Here is a 23,288-nt window from a genome sequence, read left to right as displayed (position 1 = left end):
GGATCTGGATTGGACATTCAGGGACTATCACTAATTAGCTCTATGACATTGGATAAATCACTTTAACTGATGATGTGTCATGAACTCAAAGCCTTCATTATTGTGCTTGCCTCCTTCTGAATATTCTGCAGGTTACCACTGTCCTTCCTAAAATGAATGGCCCAGATCTGAATCCCAGGATACCACACATGGTCTGAGCAGGGCAGATGACAGCAGAAATATATTGATCTCTAGTCCCAGTGGAATGCAAACTCTTTGAACACAGGAGGATTTTGATTTTGTTAGTCAGTAGGCATTTATTAAGCACCTACTATGTACCAGGCATTGTGTTAACACCTGGGGATACAAAAAAAGAAAAGGAATGGTTCCTGTCTTCAAGGAACTTAAAATCTTATAGTAGAGTCAACAAAGAGCTAGGTATGTACAAGATCTATCCAGTGTCCATGGAGTAATCTTAGAGGGACGGCACCAGTGGTGGGGAAGACTGAGAAAGATCTCTTGTAGAAGGTAGGATTTGGGCTCAATCATGGGGATATAGGAGGGGAAGGTGAGGAGGAAATGTATTCCAGGCATGGGATAGTCAGTGCTTGAAGACAGAATCTCATGTGGGAGCAACAGAAGTAGACAGAGTTCATCAAGGGGAGTGAACTGTAACAATACCAGAAAGGTCGACTGGACACAGGTTATGAAAGGCCTTTAATGCCAAAGAGAGCATTCTACATTTGATTCTGGAGGTAACATGGAACACTGGAGTTTGTTAAGTAGGAAGATGACATGACAATCTTTCTCAGATGTCAAACAAAGTATCTAGCACATAGTTAAGTGCTTCATAAATGTTTATTAAATGTAGAAATAAATTAATGGCACTATGTTTCTTTTTTTACTTTTAAAAATATGTATTTTTATTTTTCTCCAATTACATGTAAAATTTTGAAGATTTTTAAAAAGTTTGAATTCCAAATTCTATCCCTCCCCTCTTCCTGAGATGGTAAGTAAACAGATATAGATTATACATGTGCAATCATGCAAAACATTTCCATATTAGTAATTTTGTACAGGAAGACTCAAATAAAAGAAAAAGAATGAAAGAAAGTGAAAAATAGCTTGCTTCAGTCTGTATTTAAACAATACCAGTTCTTCCTGTGATAATAGATAGTATGCTTCATCATTAGTCCTTTGGGACTGTCTTGGATCATTCACTATGCTTCTTTTAATGTAGGCATTGATAAAATGCTAGATCTGGAATCAGAAGAGCTGAGTTCAAATCCTGCCTCAGACACTTCCTAACTCTATAACCCTGGGCACATCACTTTTTCTTTCTGTGCCTCTCTTATCTAATCTATAAAATGAGGGGGATTAGACTTGACCTCCTGGCCCTCCAAGCTCTAATCTATGACTTCATGAAATCCAAAAGGTCCGAGAACTTTTCTCAATATTTTGAGAGACTTGGATTCAAACCCAGGTGTCCTCATTATGATCCCACATAGCCCAGGATTGCATTCACCTTTTTTGATGGTCCTATCACATTGTTAACTCCAACTGAACCTTTAGTCCACTAACGCCCTACATCATTTTGAGACAGACTAATACCTAGCCATGCCTTTTCCAGCTTAAAAGGAAACATCTTGTATTTGTGAAGTTGGTTTCTTGAACCTAAACATATTCCTATTTAATCAAATCTTACTATGAATTGTTGATCTAAGTAATTGATAAAAATGTTGAACAAAATAGAACCAAGGAAAACCCTGTAACACTCTACTAAAGACCATTCTCCAGGTCAGCATCCATCCATTCATCACCATTTGGGAATTCTTGTATTTCTGAATTCACTTCTCTCTACTATAATCCAACCTGTTATTCTTTCTTTAGTAAAGTGAAATAATGAGAAATCCTACCAGATATCTTTCCGAAGTAACCTTGGGCAACACATTTAGTCTTTCTGGGCCTCAGTTATTTCATCTGCATACTGAGGATTCTAACCCTAACCCTAACCCAAAATGCGCTCTGATTCTAATCCTAACCCTAACCCTAACATGGCCTCAGCTCTGGAATTATGATCAGCTCTGTCAATGGAGCTATAATGTTAGTTTGACGTAATTAATTTATGAGGAACCCATACTGGCTCACTCACAGTGTTTACCATTTTCTTTCATTTTGTGCCTTAGATATGATAGAACACTTTATATCTACTACTTCATTTTGGCTCTCACTACAGCCCTGCAAGAGAGACAGGGAAACAATTATTATCCCCATCTCACAGTTGATTACACGGACAAACACAATGGTTAAGTGACTTAACCAAGGTCATAAGACTGGTAAAGGGAAGAACCAGAGTTCAAACCCAGTCAGAGCTAGGAGGGGGTCTTAGAACAGGGGATGTCAGAACTGGGAAGGGTCTTAGAACAAAGAACGTTTAATGTGGTTCCTACAAGGGTAGAATCGAAGATGAATTTTGGGTGAACTTTTAGTTTACCAGAAAATTAAATGGGCTAGAATCCCACACTCCATCAATATTCCAGGAATCAGAGGCATGACTACACAGTTAATACAATTCAACTCAATCCTATGAACATTTATCAAGTGCACACTATATGCTAAGTGCCAGAGACACAAAGACAAAACAAGAAATGGTCCTCTCAAGGAGTTACATTCTACTGTGGGAAATAACAACCACAAGTAAATAAATATATAGCAATTTCAGAGATGGGAAACACTAATCATCAAGTGAGGAATCAGGAAATCCTGGAATAGAAATGAGGATTCCAAGAAGAGGAGGTAAGGAAGGTGCTCCAGGCATGAGGAACTACCTGTGTAAAAACATGGAGGGGGAAGATGGAAAGTCATGTACAGGAAACAGCTCTCCGAACTGGGGCATAGAATATATGAGGAGGAATGATAGGAAGTTGATCTGCAAAGATAGATAGAGTAGTCATATTATGAAGGGCTTTAAATGGTCAAATGGAAGAGTTTGTATTGCAGAGGCAGGAGGGAGCCATTAAAGCTTCAAGCTTGGTAGAATCTTGATTCATCAGTGGAATATAAGTTCCTTGAGCAAAGGACTCTGGTTTTTGTTACTATGTCTTTGGTGCCTAGCATGGTGCTTGGCATATAAGTTGGCCTTAGTTAATATATTGATTGCCTGACTCCAGATTTCCTCAGCTTTCCCATCTTTGCATCAGAACCATGGAGAGTGCCCCCTTTGACATCTATATAGTAGTGATGTCCTAGAACCGAGTCAGGCTGGGATGGAAGGCTGAGGCAGGGCAGGGTAACGAGCAACAGCAATGAATGAGTATGAAATTCATCACCAGTGACCCCAGCCACCTGGGTTTACGACAGAGCAGGACGGTCTTTTCAGAATTATTTCCTCAAATGACTTGACGCTGGAGGTTGTAAATTCAGGTTCTTTTCAAAGCACGTATTTCTCCTGTCTCAGAAACTTGAATGCTTGAGATGCCAAAAAAGTTCAGTTTATTAAATTCATCAGTGATGACCATCTCCTGCCCCAACTTGTCAATAAAAGTGGAAATAACAGGAGGATTACAAGAATATCAAGAGCTGTGAGGATGTGTGTATAGTGTGTGTGTGTGTGTGTGTGTGTGTGAAAGAGAGAGAGACAGAGACAAAGAGAAAGAAGGGAGAGTGAGAATGAGAAACTGAGGGTTTGAGAGATTGAGAGAAAAAGATGGGAGGAGGGAGGGAGGAAAGGAGGGCAGGACAAAGACAGACAGAGACACAGAGACAAAGAGAAAGAAAGGAGAGTAAGAATGAGAAACTGAGAGTTTGAGAAAGGGAGAGAGGGAGGGAGGGAATAAGAGGGACAGATAGACAGACACAGATACAGAAATAAAGGGAAAGAGGGGAGAGTGAGAATGAGAAACTGAGAGATTGAGAGAGAAAGAGAATGAGTACTTAACCTTTGAATGAATCATCACAGCATCAGTATCCAAATTTAATGTCACCTGCCTCAATGCAATTGTTCTGTCTTAAGGGGAAGCCTGGGAATTCCAATCATTTCCCTTGGTGATTCATCAGAAAAAGCATGAAGCCATTTTCCCTTTGCAAGTCTGAGATTTTTGACTCAGGGTTCTCCTTCGTGCTATAAATAACATACTCCTCAGAAGAACCACTTTTATTTTATGTATAAGCATATTTTATTTTGCTTTTTAGAAATTTACTGATACATTTCATTAAAAACTATCATCATTTCCCACTAGCTGCCCCCTAACTCTCATCAGATACCTCCCTTATATCAGAAAAATGTCCAATCCAAACCAACCAGCACAGAGACCACACTACCATCGTGGTTTGACATCTCTAGTGCTTGAAAATTTGCCAAGCAGTTCACATGTATTATCTCATCTGATCCTGAGAAGTTGTTACCATTATAATTACCGTTTTACAGATGGGGAAACTGAAGTTCAGAAGGATGATTTGATTGTCTAGGGTCACAAACTAGTAAGTTTCTGAGGTGGGATTTGAACCCAGTTCTCCCTGACTTCAAGTCTGGCTCTGTCTCTGTCTCTCTGTCTCTTTTTCTCCCTGTCTCTATCTTTGTCTGCTTTTCTTTCACTGTCTCTGTCTCTTTCTCTTTGTCTCTATCTGTCTTGTTTCTCTCTCTTCTTTATTATGATGAAAGAAGAGGTCCCATTGCAAGAGCCCACAATGTTATCCTAGGCAGGGCATGGAATGGGCAAGAGTGTGTGTACAGAAGATGCCCTCCTGCCCCAGATGGGTAATTAACTGTCTCCCTTCAGTGCCTAACAAACCTGATGAATTTATGTGCTGCTGTCATGACAAAGGATGATTGCCAGTCATTAACTTAATTGGGTGTATAAACGTATAGATAGATGACTTTGGTGTGCTTAGCATTCAGACTGTCCAATTAATTGAGCTTGTCATATAAGTGGGCTGGAGGGATTTGAAAGACAAACCAAATGCAATGCTGGAGAACCCAGATCCAAGTTCAGAGCCAAGGCAAACTTGCGTCCTGAAGAACCAGTATCAGTTTTCCTGTCTGGCCCTTAATGTACATATAATAATGGCTAACATTTGTGTACCCCTCATCCTGTGCCAGGCATTCTGCTAAGTGCTTTACAATGATTATCTCACTTGATCCTCATAAGAGCCCTGAGGGGTAGATGCTTTTATGACTCTCATTTTACAATTGAGGAAACTGAGGCAGACAGGTGAAGAGATACCAGGGTCACACAGCTAGTATTTCTGAGGTTGGATTTGAATTCAGGTCTTCCTGACTTCAGGTCTAGCTCTCAATCCACTGCACCACCAAGTGCCAGCTACATATCCTTTTGCTAACTGACCTTAGTCTGAGTAAACTTAAGATTTTCATTATGCAAACTTCATGCCTAATGCAAAGAACTTCTCATTTCTTTTCTCTGTGGTCCTTGCCTCAAACCCCAGGCCCAAGGTTATTCTGATTTTCTGTATAGCTCTGACTGAGGATAAAATCATGTATAGAGCTAAAAGAATCTTTAAAGATCATTTAGCCCAGCTCTTTCATTTTCTAGGTGAAGGAACCACCTTCTATAGCTTGAGTGACATGCAGATATACAGAAGGGAACCTGGGGATGGAACCCAGGAAATCTGGGTTCTAAGCCCAGATCTTATACTCTCTTACTGTGTGACTGTTTAAGTGACTTCCTTTCTCTGGGTTTCAGTTTTCTCCTATGTAAAATAAAAGCAGTGGATGAATGATCTCTAAAGTTCCTTCTAGTTCTGACACTCGTGGGGCACATGTGCCTCTCAGCTTTTACATTCGATGTCCCCAAATCCCTCCCTGCTCTGACATTCCGTGATTCTATAAATCCCATACCCAGGTTGGGAATGCTCTTCCTTTGTACTACCAGCTTCGCAATCACGAGACCCTCTCATCTCATAACTCAGACTCCAGAATTCAGGCCTGAAAAAGAGAAATGGAAGATTAAATCTGGCAGTTAGTAGGTTGCCAGCTGCCTCAGATCCTTCACCAGGGAAAGTTTATTGCTTCAGAAATTATTATCAAGTTCATTTCATTTACAAGACAAATTGTATTGGCTAAATGATATTGACCTGAAATGAGAAACACTTGGAATGCTGGAGAATAGGAGGCTTTTCATTCATTCTGCTGATAAGATAAGCTTTGAGTTGGCTTTGGATTCTTGAAATTTCCTTTTGAGTTCCTTTGGGGGAAAGGGACATTTATTCAAGGAAAAAAAAACCAGTCTTATCATAGAGATGGAGTCAAGATTACAGCTTAAGTCAGGTCAACAAGCACTCATTAAGTGCTTACTATATGAAGAAAGGCAAAAGACAGTCTTTGGCCTCAACGAACTCACACTCTACTGAGGGAGATGTGTGTATGAGGCAACATGGGAGAGTGAAAAGGGTGCTAGGCTTTGGAGTCTGTAGTTTGTTGTTCAGTCATTTATCAGCTGTGTCCAACTCTCTGCGATCCTATTTGGGGTTTTCTTGGGGAAGATGCTAGAATGATTTGCCATTTCCTTCTCCAGCTCATTTTACAGATGATGAAACTAAGTCAAACAGGGTGAAGTGACTTGCCCAGAGTCATACATCCAGGAAGTGTCTGAGGCCAGATTTGAACTCAGGAAGTCAATCTTCCCAACTCCAGGCCTGACCCTCTACACTATGGCACCGTCTAGTGGCCCTTGAAGTCAGAGGACCCAGATTCAACTTCTAGTTCTCACTCCCTCTCCTTCACTCCTCTCTGTGTGGTTTACAGTCAGTCACTTACCCTCTGTGAACTTCCAGTTCCTCAAATGTAAAAATGAGATAGATGACCTCAAAGACTCCTTCTACCTCTAAATCTTATCCATTCCTTCTTTGTAATGAGTTGATACCTGGTCATGCCTGCTCTGAATTTTTCCATTGCCTTCTTGGTGATCCTAGGTTTCCATTTTTGGAGTTTATAGGGCACAGCAACAGGAAAAATACTGAGGTTGAAAAGATGGGCCTTAAATTTGCTACCTTGAGCCTCTGTTTCATCCTCTGTTTGACTAAAGGGCACCTGAGATCCCTTCCAGAGCTAGATCTCAGATCCCATGTTTCTCCAGATTCTTTTGCACTGAATTACTAGATAGTAAGTGGCCCAGAGCAGGAATACTTAGATAGTGATCTTAAACCTAGGTTTTAAGTATCTACTCTTATTGCCTGTGATGAAACTAATGAGCTGTCCCTGGGATAATGCATAGGTTAATTGTATCTTCTGGTTTTAGATTTTTTTTTAAATAACAAACAGAACTCTAGGTTGGCTTAGAGCTTACCTGAATTAGCAAGTGATGAAAGAATCATCAAGGTTGCTGGTGGGTAGAAGAATGGGTTGAGATCAAGACATAGAAGATTTTCATTTCAAATCCTTCAGGACCTATGGCCAGAGAGGGAATTTTGTATACTTTTCATGAGGCAGGTGAGCATCTTTTGTCTGGAGGTTGTAGGGGTTCTTGGGATTCACAAGAGACTTGGTGGACAGAATTAGAGAGGTCAAAGGTGAGTCAGCACCTGCCCACAGGTGCTGCCCACAGCAGACATCCCCTGGCAGCAGCCCTGACATGTGGCCTCTGCTCACATCCCTCCAGATCACAGCCCTGGGCAGACGTTCTCCCCACCGTATTCTTCCCCTGCCACTCCCAGAGAGTCATCCCTTACAATAAGGAATTTCTTTTAAAAGAGGAAAAAAGAAAAAAAAAGTTCTACAAAACTAATCAGCATATCAAAAGCATCTTATATTAAAGTATGTATGTATACATACATATTATATACATACGAAATACACATTATACATACAAAACAAATTCCTGCATTAGCCTTGTTCAAGAATGGAAGGAATGAAGGGAGGGAGGGAAGGAAGGAAGGAAGGAAGGAAGGAAGGAAGGAAGGAAGGAAGGAAGGAAGGAAGGAAGGAAGGGAGGAAGGAAGGAAGGAAAGAAGGAAGGGAGGAAGGGAGGAAGGAAGGAAGGAAGGAAGGAAGAAAAGAAGGAGGGAAGGGAAAGAGGTAGAGAGGAAGGAAGAATGAAAGAGAGGAAGAAAGAAAAGGAAGAAAGGGAGAGAGGAAGAAAGGGAAGGAGGGAAGGAAAGAAGGAAGAAGGAGGGAAGGAGAGAGGGAGAGAAAGAATGAAAAAGAGGAAGAAAGAAAGAGAAATATGGGAAGAAGGAAGGACGGTAGGAAGGAAGGAAAGAAGGGAAGGAGAGAAGGAAGGGGGGAGGGAGGATATCTTTTCTTTTTATATCACCTAGATTTCCCTCTATATCCTTCCCTCTCCCCTCTCGTGGAGAGCTATCCTTTATAAGAAAGTATAAGCGCTTGTTAAATTGAATTGAGGAAGGAGGCTGTTTTGTTCAGGATCACTTCATCTCCCATCTCTGTGTCTTTGCACTGGCTTTCCCCAATGTCCAGAAAACAATTCCTCCCATCCTTTCTTTCGGAAATCAGGTCCAACTCCACCTTCTACATGAGATCTTTTCTGGTTCTCCCATCTGCCTTTCCCCTTATAAGGATGTACATGCATATTGTCACCTCCCTTAGTCTGTAAACTCTTTGTGGGGAAGGATTATCTGGCTTTTATCATTTGTGTTATCTTTGCACTGTGCCCAGCACTTAATGCTTATTGATTCAATTATTGATTGATCCTTTCAGGCCCCCAAGTTTCTAACTTTGGAGTTCTCCTCACCCCCATACCCAATCAATTGTCAAGTATTGACATATAGACTTTCTCAACATCTCATGTATCCATCACTTTTCTCCATTCTCACAGCCCCTACCCCAGTTCAGATCTTTTTCATCTTTCCTTTGGACTATTGCGATAGCTCTAATGGGGCTCCCTGCTTTTGGTTTCTTCCCTCTCTAGCCCAACCTCTACTCAGCTTCCAAAATAATCTTCCTAAAGCATGAAACTGCTTATGTCACTATCCTGCTCAAAAATCTTCAATGCCTCCCCTTGGAAAGGCACTATGCATGATGGTGCCAATGCACCCCTTGGAAAACACAGACTCCTCAGCTTGATCATTGGGCTCTAGTCCACCTTTGCAAACTTATTTCGCTTTACCACCCTTTACACACTCTAAGGTCCAAGCAAAATGGTCAACTTCCACTGAAACTAGAGCTTCCTAACATCCAAATGTAACATATAGAGAATCTGGAAGGAATTTCAGAACACAGAATGGCAGAGTCAAGAGGGAGCTTAGAATACTGAGTGTTAGACCTGCGAAGGAAGTTAGAACTCAGGGTTGAGAACTGAAAGAAGCCATTCTGCCCAGTTTTAAAGAGGAGAAAACCAAGACTCAGTGAGTTACCTCCCATCTACACTGGATATATCTTTTATGTGCCTAGTTATTTATATTTTGTCTCTACTATTAGATTGGAAGCTCTTTGAGGGCATGGACAATATTTTTGCCTTTCTTTGTATCACTTCTTCTTAGCATATTCCCTGACACATAGTAAGCACTTAATATATGCTTATTGCCTGACTCAGAAGCACTTAGTAGGCACTTAATTAATGCTTCTTGACTAAGAAAAGGAAAGTGATTTGTCCAAGGTCATACAGCTAGTAAGTGACAGGAACAAGACTGGATTCCAAGTGTTCTCACTCCAGACTCTTTTCCCTACAACTTAAGCTACAGAATAGTGACATGGGAGCTTCCCAAAGTAATCCTTTCCTTTATCGGAAAGCTCTGATTGTTTTTTAAAAAAACAATTTATATTTATATTGTGTTTTATATTGAGCAGAAATCATCCTCGTAATTTCTCTTCATGGGACTTATAGGATTATCAATACATGAATCAACAAGCGTTTATTAAGTGCCTATGATCTGCAAGGCACAAAAGTGAACAGTCCCTGACTTCAATGAGCTTATGTTCTAATGGAGGTGTCACTAGTTACATAAAAGTATTTAAAGACTAGATACAACTTGAATTGCTTTTGTTTGTCCTTCTTTTTCAAAGAGGACCATGACATCAGGGAAATGATGACATGACTTGCAGTTGACTGATTTGAGGGAGGGAGGGCTGTGCAAAGTCACCAGCTTTACTTTCTCCTCCAGCCTCTTCTGGGTCCAGTGGCCAGATATTCCTCAGGATGACTGGAAATGGCCTAGGATGTAATGGGAGACCCTGGTCCTTTTGGGCTAAGGTCTTTTCAGGTACTCATTTAGAGTGAGGTAATACCCATTCTGTGAATTGGCCTCTTTAAGAAGTGAGTCAAGGGATGGCCCCTTTAGTTAGAAAAAAGGGAAAAAAACAGTGTGGAGGGGAAGGACCTCAGGGTTGCTGTTCCAAAGAGAAATGGTTCCCATTGACATTCACTCTAAGCCAGGAGGGCCCAAAATCTAGCCATTAAGTAGAGCTTGGGTAGGGATTTACTGTGGTCCAGTGTGTGAACTTCTGAGTGAACTGGGTTTAAGGTTTGTGAAAAATGATAGAAAGAAAGAGAGAGAGAGAGAGAAAAGATAATAAAAGAAAAGATTAGAAAAGAAAAGAAGTGAAATCTAGGCAGTAAATCCCAGGTTATCTGGGCAGTTTCTGACCATCAAAATTTAATTTCCTTTGGAGAGAAGAAGGAGAGAAAGAGGGAGAGGGAGAGAACAATCTGAGTTACCCAGGTAGCTGGGTCCCCATTCAGGCAGCTCAATCTACTTACAGGTTGTGTTTGTCCTTCATTTTTGAAGAGAACCATGACAATCAGGGAGATGATGACATGACTTGCAGTTGACTTTGAGTGAAGGAGGGCTGTGCAAGATCACCAGCCTCACTTTCTTCTCTAGAGCCATCTGGGTACAGTGACCAGATATTCATCAGGTTGACTGGAGATGGCCCAGCACAACTTGAATATAAGGCAATTAGGGAAGGGAGGACATTAGCAGCTGGGTGTGGGTAGGAGGTGGGGAAGGGGACCAGGAAGGCTTCATGGAGAAGGTGGTACGTGAGCTGAGTCTTCAAGAAAATCAGAGATCACAAGAAGCCAAAGGTGAGGGAGGAATAGCATTCCAGGCATAGGGCACAGACAGTGCAAATTCATAGTGATGAAAGGAGATGGATTGTCTTGTGTGAGGAAAAGCAAATAGGCCAGTAGGGCTATACCAGTGTGTAAAAAAAGGGAATGTGTTCAAAGACTGGAAAGGTTGGAAGGAAGCAGATTGTGAAGAGCCTTAAATACCAGACAAGTTTGTATTTGAACCTAGAGGTAATAGGAAATTTCTGCAATATATTGAGTCAGAGGGATAACATGGTCATACCTGTATTTTAGAAAAATTCCTTCTGCAGTCATGTTGAAGATAGATTTGGACCTAGATCTAGAAGGAACCTGAAAGGTAACTGTTGTCCAATCCGTTCATTTTCCAGATGAGAAAATATGGCAGCCTAGTGTAACAGATAAGAATGCTGGGCTTGGAGGCAGAAAGACCTGGGTTCCAATTCTCACTCATCTGTCATAACTGCCTCAGTATGAGCCAGATCAACAAAACTCCAGCTTTTCCCATGTTAATTCTAACTATCGTAGATTCTTGGTTTCCTAATCTAGGTGGAATCATTAAATTCCAAGTTTCGATGGTAACAGGGCTTCTGAAGGAAAATCAGAGGCAGCTCTAACTAGCTCAGATCAAGTCAGATCCCAGTTGGGTGATCAGACACATGTTGTTAAGGGATGACTATGTACTTCAGTCAGACAACTGCCAAGGGAGAAAAGCTGAGTTCCACAAAGGTGTTCAAACAGATGTTAGAAAGCCCAACAAGGCTTCCGTTGGAATGCCAGGCTGCTAACAGAGACCTGAATTACAAGGAATGTTTCAAAGACAAAAGAATGACCAAGAGGCTAGAGGTGTTGTGGAAAGAATGAGGGTGCAGGGGAAGCCAGGAGCAGATCCAGGCTCATTAAACCTTACTGGGGATAGAAATACAATATCTGACGGTAGACATGCCATGCTTTAAATAATAAAAATGTGGTAATAAAACAAAGAACGATAAAAGCAAATGCCACCTCAGACAACTTACCTGGGTCTGTTTCCTCATTTATAGAATAATGGGGTTGGGCTGAATACCCTTGACGCTCCTGTTCCACAGATCCATAAATGGCAGAGGCTGCTAATTATCTGATTGTAAATCCAGGATTCTTTCCACTGCCCCTCTCTCCGCACCTGGTTCTGTCTCTGGGGTGAACCAGAATGCTCCATGACAAGTCTTCAGAGGATTCAGTTAATCAATGGGCATTTATTAAGCATCTACTGTTTTTCAGGCACTAAAAATACAAATAGGGCCACCAGGCGGCACTATAGTACACAGAGTGCCAGGCCTGGATAGTTCAAATCCAGCCTCAGACACTTACTAGCTGAGTGGCCCTGTACGAGTCACTTCACCCTGTTTGCCTCAGTTTCTTCATCTGTAAAATTAGCTGGAGAAGGAAATGACAAACCACTTCAATGTCTTTACCAAGAAAACCCTAAATGGGGTCATGGAGACTCATACAAGAACTAAAGGAACTAAGAAATACAAAAATTAGAGGAAGAATGAAACAATCCCTCTTCTCAAGGAGTTTAGATAATTGACTAAGCAATCATCTTCTCTGGGCTCTAGACCAGCCAAAGTCCAGACTCAATCTGTATTGAGAAATTCCCAGACTAGGTCAGATTTTAAACTGCCTTTACAAAGGTAATTGTTCCTTTTTCTAAACTGGGTTCCTTGGTTAGGGCACTTAGCAAATCCAAGTGTTGACTGAGTCCTCTTCCCTAGTGTGAACCTATGAAATTCAAATACACGTGTGCAAATGCCACCACTGTGACATTTACTCCTCCTGAGCTTTTCAAGAAAGCAAAGGGCTCAGTCACTTCATCACTACGCTAATTGTCTCCTCTGGTCCCTAGTAGCAAATATAATAATATAGTTAAGGTTCTTTAGTTTTAACTCTAGTTTTCAAGATAGTGAACTCTGAGCCCCCAGCATCAGAACTCTTAAAGCCCAGAATTTAGGGACCAATCAGAGAAGGAGTAAGTAGCCCAGGTATTCCAATATATACTAAGGGCATCCTGTATTACAGCAAAGTAAGACAAGTCAACAAGTGTTTATTATGGTCCTACTATGTGCCAGGCATTGTGCTAAGCACAAAACAGCAAAAGATGATAATGTTGGCAAGGATGGTCCTAAGTCATTTTCACAGATTATCTCATGCTACTTACCCCCTAGAGAAGAAATGTCTATAATGCATTGATAGCATACTGGCTTTTGACTCAAGAAGATCTGGATTTAAGTGCTATTGCTAACATGCAAGTGCTACCTTCTCCAGGAAGCTATCTCTGGACTCCTAGGGTTGACCTTTCCCCACTTCATGTGACACTTTGTTCTGTTTCTCTCTACTGCACTTACCATGTATCATATTATTGTGCAATTTTGTATAAGATAGCTTTGTGCATTTGTCTTCTCTCCAAGCCTTTGCCCAAGCTGTCCCCGATGCCTGGAACCCTCTCACCTCTTGGAATCCCTAGGTCCATTTAGGGCTCAGCTCTTAGGCCATCTCCTTTAAGATGCTTTTTAAGATCTATTAGTACTCCCTGAAAAATTACTCTGTTTAATTTGAGTGCATTTTATATTGATCTGCCTGTGGACTTGTTAGTTTCTTGAGAGCAGGGACTGTTTCGTTTTGTCTTTGTACCAACATTTTAGCACATAGTAGGCACTTAACAATGGAGGCTCATTGAATTGAATGAGTCCAAACCCCTATTCAATTTCAGGTTCCATGAGGGCAAGCATCCTGCCTTCCCTAAATTCTGTATCTCCTCTAGTAAATAGCACTCAATAAGCGTCTTGTGTGTTATATCAACAGAGGTTAAGTTATATTCCATATCCAGGGTATAAGAAGACTGAGCTATGTGTAAAGTATATTAGAGAGGTGGTCTGGGTGAGGGGTACTAGGTCAGTAGACTTGGAATCAGGAAGGTTGCTTTGTGACCTTAGGTAAGTCACTTAACCACTCTGGGTTCAATTTCAAATACAAAACAAGGGACTTGAAGTCAATGACCTTTACAGTCCCTCTCATCTCTGAATCTAGGGACATTTAAAGAAAGATTCTATTTCATTTATTTTTTAAAGCTTTCTTGGGGGGGGCACAGTAACCTTGAGTTTTCTGGAAAATTCTCTGGTTCTTTTGGGTCAATGAAATGTATTGTGCTTGTGTAGAGTTCATTGCGTCAGTCGACATCCACCCAAAGTAGAGGTTTTCCATTAAGAGGATACCTTGCCCCTACTATTTCTCCCCTCCAGTACTTTCAGTCTAGCTCAACTGGGAAAATGACTCCTCTGTGCCATTCCTGGTTTCCACCTCCTGGACTTTTGTTTGATGTAAGTGGGCATGGGGTGGGAGGGAGGCAGAGGAATCTCAGTGTTTTTAGTATTCAAAGCTTTGGGGCAAGAGGAACACGTGATATTTGTGCCCTAGTTCTGAAAAGCAGCATTCTCTCAATCCTGAAACCGCCAGGACGTTAGGGCAGGGGGGTGGTCAGTGAGGCCAAGGGAAGGGCTGAAAGCCTGCTGTCAGCTCTCCAGCCGGCTCTCCAGAGCTGCCCACCTTAAATGATTTTGTCAGATCTGGGTCACAGCCCATCAGAGAGGCCCATGGGCCTGTGATTCACAGACTGCCTCCAGTGGCCACATGTCTCTTCTGACAGGCAGGGGAGAGACAAAAACCCTGTGTTTGAATTTGTCCTATTTTCAACATTTGATGGTACACCAATTTCAGGGTGGGCGGTTGGCACCAGGGAGGATTGGGGGAAGGGCTGGGCATGTTGGTAATGAGTGAGGCTGCCTTCCTTCAGTTTTTTTTCTATTGCTAAACATGGATTGCCATTACTTTCCCATCCATTACTAATTCCTTGGTTGGAAATACCCAGCAATAGATATGTGTTTAAAGTCTGTATACACTACCCTGTTAGGATCAGTCCAGTACCTTGGCAAACCCCATCATCTCTCTGAGTCTCAATTTGCTAATCTGTAAAATGGAGCTAGTTTTGTATTTGTATCCCCAGCCGCTAGCTCAGTTCTTGGTATATAGTGGACACTTAAAAGTGCTTGCTGCTTGATAATATTTTCCCTGACCACCTCACAGAAATGTTCATTCATTCAGCAAACACCTATTAAGTACCTACCATATATCAGGTGCTAGGGATACAAAGACAAAAAAAGTCACTTATCTTTAGGGGGTTGGTGTGGGGGACAACATATACTAGATAAGTAATTACCAAATGTATACAAAATTAATCCAAGGGAATTTGGGGTGAGGTCAGGATAAATCACTGGGGATGGGATCAAAATAAACCTTGTACAGGAAATGGAATGTGAGTTGATCTTTGAAGGAAGCTAGTGGTGCTAAGAGGCAAAGGTGAGGCATTCTAGGCATGGGGGACAGCCTCTGCAAAGGCATAGAGGAGGGAGATACAATTTCATGTACAGGTAATACTAAATATTTAGTTTGGTTGTAATATAGAATGTGTGAAAGAGAATAATGCATAAGAGATAGAGTGGCACCATGTTGTCAAGGACTATAAATGTCCAATAGAGGAGTTTACATTTTATCCTAGAGACAACAGGAAGGCACTGGAGTTTCAGGAACTGGGAAGAGGACATGGTCAGAGCTGTGCTTTGGGAATGGTACTTTGGCACCAGGGTGGAGGATGCAGAAAGATCATGAATCTAGGGATGCCAGGCAGGAGCTTACTGTAATCATCTAGGGAAGCAGTGATGAGGTTCGGAACCAGGTGTTTATTGTGTGAGTCAAGAGACAAGATACATATGAGAAATCTTGGGGAGGGAGAAGCTGCAAAAATTAACCACTGATCAAATAGGAAAGGGAGTAAAAGTGAAAAATCGAAGAGTGGGTCCCAGGCTTCAGATCTGGGTGTCTGGGAGATGATGGTGCCCTTCACTAAGAGAGGGAAGTTAGGAGGAGATGGCACTTTAGAGAAGAAGGATGTTTTGAGTGTACTCAGTTTGAAATGCCTGGGGAACAGCCGAGTGAAAATGTCCAACAAACATTGATTAAGGCACCTACTATGTGCCAGGCACTGAAGATACAAAAAAGGTGATTCCACTGTCCCTAGCCTCAAGGCACTCACATTTTAATGGGGGAGACAACTTGTAAATAAGTATGGACATAAAAGCTATACATACACACACACACAGTATTCCAAAAGATTAGAACTGCACTCAGACTTTTGGGACACTAAATACACAGATTAGAAAGAAGGGGCTCTTAAAGGCAAAGGCACTAGCCATTAAGAGTAAAGGGAGTGAAGAATGGAAAAGCCTTTCTACAAAATTTAAATGGGGTTGAATAATATCTCAGTTGCATGATAAGGTTGGAAGCCAGATTGTAGAGAGTTAAGAAGAGAATGAGAGGAAAGGTGGGATTTGAATTCAATATTGAAGGAATCCAGGGAAGCTAAGAGTCAGAGGTGAGGAGGGAGAGCATTCTAGGCATGGGGTACAGATGGCACAAAGACATGGGTATGGAAGGTGGCATATTAGGCTGAAGAAGCTGGAAGTCAGCCAGTGTTGCTAGATTGTAGAGTGTTTGGAAAGGGGTAGCGTCTAAGAAAACTGGAAAAATGGGGAAAGGCCAGGTAATAAATACTAAATAGAGGATTTTGTATTTGATCCTGGAAATAACAAGGAACCTCTGGAGTTTTTTGAGTAGCGGGAATGACATAGTTAGATATGCACTTTAGGGAAGTTGGTTGAATGGAGGGTGGATTGGGGTGGGGAGAGACTGGAGGCAGGCTGACCCACCAGCAGACTACTGCAACAGTCCAGATGTGAGGTGATTGGGATCTATAACAGGGTGAGGGCAGGGTCAGAGGAGAGAAGGGGGAATGCAGGAGAGATGTGGTGAAGGTAGAAGTAACAAAATTTGGCAATAAATTGGATATGTGGGATGAGTATGAGTCAAGAATAACATTGAATCTGAGAGTGATTGAGAGGATGCTATGTCCTAGTCAACAATTAGGCAATTTGGAAGAAGGGAGAGTTTGAAGAGAAAGGCTAGTTCATTTTGGGACATGTTGACTTTAAGATGTCTTTGAGACATTCAATTCTAGATATCCAAAAAGCAGTTGGTGAAGAGGGACTGTAGCTCAAGAGAGGGGTTAGAGGTAGATAAATAGATTTGGGAATTATCCAAATAGATAAGCCAGTTGAAACCATGGGAGCTGATGGGAGAGAGAGAGAGATGGAGAGAGAGAAAGAGACAGAGTGACAGTGACAGAGACAGAGAGACAGAAAGAGACAGAGAGAGAGACAGAGACAGAATGACAGACAAAGACAGAGACAGAGACAGAGAGAGAGAAAGAGAGAAAGAGAAAGGAAGTTCAATGGCAGAGTGGATAGAGTGCTGGGTCTGGAGTCAAGAGGATCTGAATTCAAATCTGGCCTCAGACACTAGCTATGTAATCCTGGGTAAGTCAAACCTGATTACACACACAAAAACAAAAACAGAGAGTATAGAAGGAGAAGAGAAGAGGTCTAAGAACTGAACCTTGTGGGACTCCCATGGTTACTGGATATGCCATGAATGAAGAACCAGCAAAGGAGACTGAGCATCCAGGAAAAGAGGGTGTTCAACGTATCAAAGGCTGCAAAGAGGTCAAGAAGGGTGAGGTTTGAGATAAGACCACTAGATTTGGTAAGTTAGAGATCATTGGTATCTTTGGAGAAAGCATTCTCCATTGAATGATAAGACGAGAGTGAGAGGAAAGCATGAGAAGGCACTTACTTGTACGTGACCTTCTCAAGGAGGTTATCCTCAAAAAGAGGAGATGTGGGATAATAAACTAATGAGAATGGATGCATCAAGAGAGGGGTTTTTGAGAATGGAGGAGACATGGTCATGCTTGTGGGCAGTAGGGAAACAGCCAGTAGATAGAGAGAGATCAAAGCTAAGAGCTGGATTGATAGTGGGACAGTCTGCTAGAACAGATAAGAGGTCATCATGTTGGAGATGTGGGACTGGAGCTCAGCAAAGTACAGTGGAAAGACTTGGGTTCAGATCCCAGCTCTTCACCTTTCTACCTGTGTAATCTACCTTAGGCAAGTTGTCTGACCTCTCTGGGCCTCAGTTTCTTCATCTGTAAAATAAGGGATTTGGACAAGGTGACCTCCAGGGTCTCTTATAGCTCCATATCTATTACTGAATAATGTCATTCAGTAAGTATGGTGCCTTCCAAGTTGTCAGCATAGGGATGACAGTTAAATAGAAAATGCATAGTTTTATTTTAACTGCAATTTACCGGTGACTAAAATTATGATCTCAACTAAGATCCTACTCTGATATCTCATTGAGAGGCTCTGTATTCTCAAAAACTACTCTCATCTCAAAAAGATTCAAATATAGCCCTAGCAGTGGACTGTATGTTGTCTAAAAACCAACTGCTCTAAGTTCAGAAAGGCTCACTACCGGGTTGATTTCAGAGAAATGAATTTTGAGCTGTGGCAACTATCAAAGGCTAGCTTTCTGGAGGATTGTGATTTGCATGGGTAAAGAAAACATTGATATTAATGAAAGCAAGCACACAAGTGCTGAAAAAACAAATTGGTAGAGTGTGTATGTGTGTGTGTGTGTGTGTGTATGTGTTGGTGTCAGAGCTAAACTAAGAATTCTAGTGCCAGGGTAAATTCATTTTGGAACACTGAGGCTGACATAAGCCAATTTGCTCCATTTGAGTGTCATTTTGTTAGGAGAGTAAGTAATCTATCCAATAAAAATCCAGTCCCAGACCCTGTGGGAGCATTGGCCCCTCCAGCTTCCTGGAAAGAGATGAAAACATAGACCCTAGGGATGGGAATGTAGGAATGCCAAGGACCATTATCCACAGAATAGAGCCAGCAGAAAACTGCCAGATGCAGGGATAGAAGGCTCAGCAATGCTTCTTAAACTATGGGGTTGCAACCCACAGTTTAAGAAGCACTGAAGGGGTCATGAGTGGAAAAAGTTTAAGAAGCCCTGGGCTAGAGAACCACTATGGAGAGTAAGTGCCTGTACCCTCCCCCACTCCCTCGCCGTGCTGTGACCTTGAGGTAAAACTTTCATTGCCCAGTCTCACTTGGTGTGCTCACCTTTGGGTCCCTGTGAACCCCCAAATACAATGTTCCCACTCCCATTTCAGGCGCCTGGTGGATCGCTTGGAGAACATGCGAAAGAACGTGGTTGGAGATGGAGTAAACCGCTGCATACTGTGTGGGGAACAGCTGGGAATTCTGGGTTCCTCATGTGTAGTGTGTGAAGACTGCAAGAAGGTAACTCCTTCCTACTCCCCATCTCCTCCTCCTTCTCTGCTGAACCCCTGTGTCTGGCTGATCCAAGGAAAAGAAATGGGACCCCCAACACAGAGTCTTGGGTGGGATGATTTCATCTGAAAGTTGTCAGTCCGAGGTGAGCTTCATTGGACCATGAGATTAGTGCTGAACAGGACCACAGCAATTATCTATTGCAACCCTACATTTTATAGATAATGAAATAGAGAGAGGTTAAATCATTTTTCCCAGGTCACAAAGGTAGTGGAGCTGGAATTCAAACCCAGGTCCTCTGACTCAAGTGTAAGTGATCTTTCCACCAGCTCTTTGTATCCATCAGAACTTGAATGAGGGAGAGATGCCATAGACGTTCCTTTTCTCTTCTTCTCTCCCCTGTCCTCACCAGCCCTAGACTCCAAGCCTTGAGTCCCTCAAACCTAACACAGGTTCTGTCTTGTTTTGCCCCCAGAATGTCTGTACCAAGTGTGGAGTGGAGACCTCCAACAGTCGCCCACATTCCATCTGGCTTTGCAAGATTTGCAGTGAGCAAAGAGAGGTGAGTGATTTGCTTTGACTCCAGCCTTGCTGGCTCCGAACCTCCCTGATCCAGTTCCCTAATTCCTGAGTGGGGGAAGGGAGGGAAGGAAAGTATGATTTCACTGCCACTATCTAGGATTCTATCAAAGCCCCAAATCCTCCGTGGTCCCAGTGACCTGAGGCATTGGTATCAACAGGAAGATGGACACACTGAGGCTGGATGCCAGGTTGTCTGCTTACCCAGCACTCTCACATCTGGAGTATTGCCTTCAATTCTGGCTGTCACATTTTGCCTGTTGTCTTCTCCCTTAGCACGAGCTCCTTCATGGATGGGACTTTTTGCCTCTCTCTATTCCTATTGCTTACCTCAGTGCCTGGCACATAATAGGTGCTAAATAAATACTTATTGTTGTGGGTTTGACATTTTAGGAAAGACATTGATTGATAAACTGAGAGTGTCCAGAGAATGACAATCAGGAGAGTGAAGGACTCTGATTTTTTGTCACAGGAGGAATAATTGAAGGAACTTAAGATATTTAGCATGGAGAAGAAAAAGACTGGGGGTGCGGCAAGAGAACTCTATTTGAGTATGTGAGGGGCTGATATACAAGAGAGGGATCAGCTTTTATCTGCTTGGCCCCAGACAGCAGAACTACGAATGATGAGGAGGTTGAATGACCAGATAGGTTGGAGCAGGGGAAATCTTGTTGAGGTATGAGTTGGACCACATGGCCTCAGAGATCCCATTTCTAAAATCCTGCAATTCTGTGAGACAGCCAAGGGGGAATTGGGAGTGCTTACTAGAAAAGCAGTCGATATCCTTTTCCTTCTTTATCTTTTGGCCTTTCTTTCTTCCTTCCTGTCTCCCTCCCCTCCTTCCTCTTTCCTTCTTTCTTTCTTTCTTCCTTCTTTCTTTTCTTCTTTCCTTTTTTCTTTCTTTCTCTCCTTCCTTCCTTCTTTCCCCCTTTCTCTCCCTGATCCCTTCTAGTCCTCTTATATCCCCTTTTCTTTTTTGTTCTTGTCCTTTCTCCTTTCCTTCTTTCTATCTCCTCTCCCCTCTTCAGATGTTCTCTCCAGCTATTGCTCCCTTTCTCTCTCTCTCTCTCTCTCTCTCTCTCTCTCTCTCTCTCTCTCTCTCTCTCTCTCTCTCTCTCTCTCCCCTTCTTCTTCCCTTCTCTTCTCTCTTTCCCTCTACTTCTCCACCCATCTCCTCCCTCCCTCTCTCTTTCCTATTCTCTCATGAGATCTCCTCTTTCTTTCCTTATCTGTTTCTTCCCCACTCTCTACTTCTCTCTTTTTTCTCTCCCTCTGTCTCTCTCCCTCCTCTTCGTTTCCAGACTCTGAAATATAGATTTTTATTTAGCCATTTCAAAATAATTCAGTCAGCCCATTAACAACAATTTATCAACTGCCCATATATGTCAGATAGTGTTGTTATGAGAGAGTAGGGAAATGAAGGAAGAAGCAGACAATATAGTCCTATTTTCCTCTCCTCACTCTAGATGACCTTCCTGCTCCTCCCTGTTCCTGTGTGCTAAGACACTGACAAATGTGACTCAGTAGACACAAAAGAAATTTCCTCTATAATTAATCGACTAATGGTTTTCAGTCTCCACTTGAAGATTTCTTCCTTCTTGGAGATCTTCCAAGCATAGCTGACATATAGGTTGTTGTATTTTGTTCTGGAAGAGGACCAAAATGACATCACTAGGTTGAGTCAAGGAACAGTGTGTCTGACCATGGCTGATCAGATCAGTGGGGGCTCAGAAGGCTCTACCACAGGTTGGGCTCAAATAGTCCATGCAGACACAAGACCTGCTTGTCAGGTATGCTATAAAGAAGAATCCTTTTATGCAGAGGTTGGACTAGCCGGCTACTGTGGTCCCTTCCTCCTCTCAAATTCTGTGATTCTCTGGCCTCCCCCCTCTCCGGATGGGTGACTAAGCCACAAATGACACAGAGTTAGGAGAGGATTTGATTGCCTTATGCCTTGGGCCTCTTGGAAGACTTTAGTGGGGGAGATTCTGGGGCCCAGAAGAGGAGAGCAGAGGCCACATCCTATACTATGGCTCACTTTAAAAGAATCACCAATTTGAGAATTGGAAGCTGACCTCAGCAGTCATTTAGTCCAACCTAGACCTGAAAGGAGCTGTCCACTATAAAATACCTGACAAGAGGTCATTGAATCTTTGTGGAAGTCCTCTGAGGAAGGAAAACCTACTGTCTCTCCAGGCAATCCACTTATTTGGGGATAGCTCTCACTGTTAAGAACTTTTCTCTGATAGTAAGTGTAAATACAACTTCCACCCACTGCTCCTGATTCTGCCTTTTGGGGACACAAAGAAGGAGACTATTCCTACTCCATATGATAGTCCTTCAAATACTTGGAGAAAGCTCTCATGACTCCCCTGAATCTTTTCTTTTCCATTTTCTTCAACCAATCCTCACCTGACATGGAATCAAGGCTCCTCATAATCCTGGATGCCCTCCTCTGGACACACTTACCAGCTTATCAACATCTTCCTTAAGCCAAACCTCCCAGAATTGAACACAAAACTCCAGATGGGGTCTGATGAGGGCAGAATATAATGGGATGATCACATCCCTATGCCTGGAAACTCTACCTCTCAATGTAACCCAAGGTCCCGTTAGCTTTTTTGGCTGCCACATCACACCACTGATCCCTATGGAGCTTGCAGTCTGCTAAGACTCCCCAGATATTTTTTCAGCACCACTGCTGTCCAATCATGTCTTTGCCATCTGATTTATACATTTATGCTTCTCTGATTTTGTGATATCTCTCTCATTTTCCATGGTTTTAAAATATCATTAGCAGTAGCTTGGGGATCATGTTTGCCAGTTCTTTCAGGACTCAAGGATATAGTAATAATGATAGAGGCGTACTTTGGAGATATTGCAGCTTTGGAACTAGAATACTGTAATAAAGTGATAATCACAATATAGTAAGTCACATGAATTTTTTGGTTTCCCATGTAAAAGTTATATTTACATTATACCACAGTCTATTAAGTGAGTGGTAGTTTTATGTCTAAAAAAATGTATATGCCTTAATTTGAAAGTGCTCTATCATTAAAAATGCTAGCCATCATCTGAGCCTTCCATGAGGTGTAATCTTTTTGCTAGTGAAGGGTCTTGCCTGATGTTGACAGCTGCTGACTGAACAGGGTCCTGGCTGCTGAAGGTTATGTTGAAAGTCGTGGCAATTTCTTAAAATAAGATAACAGTAAAATTGTGATCATGGATCGACTCTTCCTTTCACTTGAACACTTAGAAACCATTGTAGGGTAATTAATTGGTCTCATTTCAATATTGTTGTGTCTCATTGAATAGGGAGGCCCAAGGAGAGAGAGAGAGACAGGTCAGTGGAGAAGTCAGAAGACCCATTTATCCAGTTTGCCATATTATTATGGGCATGCTATGGTGCCCCTAAGATCACCGATCCCAGATCACCATA

At 42.2% G+C, this 23,288-nt stretch overlaps 1 protein-coding gene across 2 annotated transcripts in view; it reads left to right on the top strand.

Annotated features, from left to right (window-relative positions):
- The window catches only part of RPH3A (rabphilin 3A), a 171,173-nt gene that overhangs the window by 78,415 nt on the left and 69,470 nt on the right, over nt 1-23,288 (top strand). For both annotated transcript variants that reach the window (XM_072600400.1, XM_072600399.1), the window contains exons 4-5: nt 19,150-19,279; nt 19,746-19,832. In XM_072600400.1, coding sequence (XP_072456501.1) covers nt 19,150-19,279; nt 19,746-19,832 — 217 coding nt within the window. The remainder of the gene's footprint in view (nt 1-19,149; nt 19,280-19,745; nt 19,833-23,288) is intronic.

Source organism: Notamacropus eugenii, chromosome 4 (genome assembly GCF_028372415.1).
Source record: "Notamacropus eugenii isolate mMacEug1 chromosome 4, mMacEug1.pri_v2, whole genome shotgun sequence".
Lineage (NCBI taxonomy): Eukaryota > Metazoa > Chordata > Mammalia > Diprotodontia > Macropodidae > Notamacropus > Notamacropus eugenii.
This window is presented reverse-complemented; position numbering and strand designations above follow the sequence as displayed.